At 50.3% G+C, this 1,349-nt stretch overlaps 1 protein-coding gene across 1 annotated transcript; it reads left to right on the top strand.

The window, feature by feature from the left end:
• Nucleotides 1-9: 9 nt before the first annotated feature.
• Nucleotides 10-1,331, top strand: LOC104158595 (complement receptor type 2-like; the record flags this gene model as incomplete). Its single annotated transcript, XM_009696287.1, has 3 exons — nucleotides 10-109; nucleotides 458-637; nucleotides 1,173-1,331. Coding segments are annotated over exons 1-3 (439 nt in total), but the record flags the coding sequence as incomplete, so codon positions are not given.
• Between the last annotated feature and the right edge of the window lie 18 nt (nucleotides 1,332-1,349).

The following is a 1,349-nucleotide window of genomic DNA, read 5'->3' as shown; positions in this document are numbered from 1 at the left end:
GGCTCGTCTATGCAGTACACCTGCAGGGATGGCTACTCCCTCGTTGGGAACGCCACCATCAGCTGTACCGTCGGGGGAACATGGAGCCGGCCCCGGCCCCGATGTGAAGGTGTGTTTGCGTTGGCTTCTTTTATCTTTCCTGAGGCCCTTTCTTCCTCTTGGCTCTTGGTCTAATCGCTGCAGACCGAATCTCCAGTGAGAGGCAGAGACCAAAGGTCCCACAGGCAGAAGGACCTCCATCTGCCTGCATGGATTTCTCTTTCTGTCCCCCAGTAAGGACAGACTCTCAGGAGCAGCTGAATAATGATATTTTGTGTAAGAGTAAGAGTCAATAATGTTGACATGCCTATGACAGTGATGGCAAGGCTCAGCAGCAGGTACTGCCCCTGGTCAGTGTCCCTCCACACCCAGGATGGGCTCCACGTCCCCAGCGGTGCTCCGTGCTTTTCACTTCCAGCAATCGGCTGCAAAAGACCGGAGATTGAGAATGGAAGAACGACTGGGCTGGAGATCATGTACAGACTTGCGGACACTGTTGTCTTCGAATGCGATTTTGGTTACGCCTTGAAGGGCTCTCAAGAGTCTCAGTGCCAGTTTGGGGGCACGTGGGACCCTCCCGTCCCCATCTGTGAAAAGAGTAAGTGTAAATGAGGTGGTGGGTGGTAGCTGATTTCTTCTGAAGCACTGTGTGAGTGCACCTGGCGTGGTGCAACCGCCGCTCATTGCAGGTAAAGGGGCCACTCTCCTGGACTGAAAAGGAAAAACATGCACATATCTGTCCTCCCATCTTCATAACCCCCATTCAGACCCTTGTTACGTAGGGTTTTCATCTCTTTAAATGAATCCACAAAGAGACAGCGAGCCAGGCTGGTGTCTGCTCTTGTTCGCAACCACAGGAAGGCCAGAGCAAGCTGTTAGGGCCACTGATGGAAACTAACCACTATAAATGCCTAAATAGTGAGAAGTGAACTTTCTTGATGTCAGTAAGCTCAAAAAACATAAAGGCTGGGAGGTAGGTGAGAGCAGGATGGAAACGTAATTCAAACAGTGACAGCCCTAGCTATTTGGGAAAAGTTAATGGGAAAGAAAGAAGTTAAAAGGCTGCCTTACCCTACAGTGGATATTTGTGGTACCAGCTCTTCACCAGTTATGACTTTTTCCCCTCCTTGTAGTGCTACAGTGTCCTTCCCCTCCAAATATCAAAAATGGCCAGCATGACAGTAAGGATGTGAAAGTGTTCATCCCTGGTGTATCAGTGAAGTACTACTGTGACCCCGGGTATGTCCTCACTGGGAAAACAACAGTTTCTTGTTTGACATCTGGAACCTGGAGCATCCCTTACCCCCGGT

This window comes from Cariama cristata, unplaced genomic scaffold (assembly GCF_000690535.1).
Source record: "Cariama cristata isolate BGI_N322 unplaced genomic scaffold, ASM69053v1 scaffold43582, whole genome shotgun sequence".
Lineage (NCBI taxonomy): Eukaryota > Metazoa > Chordata > Aves > Cariamiformes > Cariamidae > Cariama > Cariama cristata.
The sequence above is the reverse complement of the archived record's forward strand: the minus strand, read 5'-3'. Positions and strand labels throughout refer to the sequence as shown.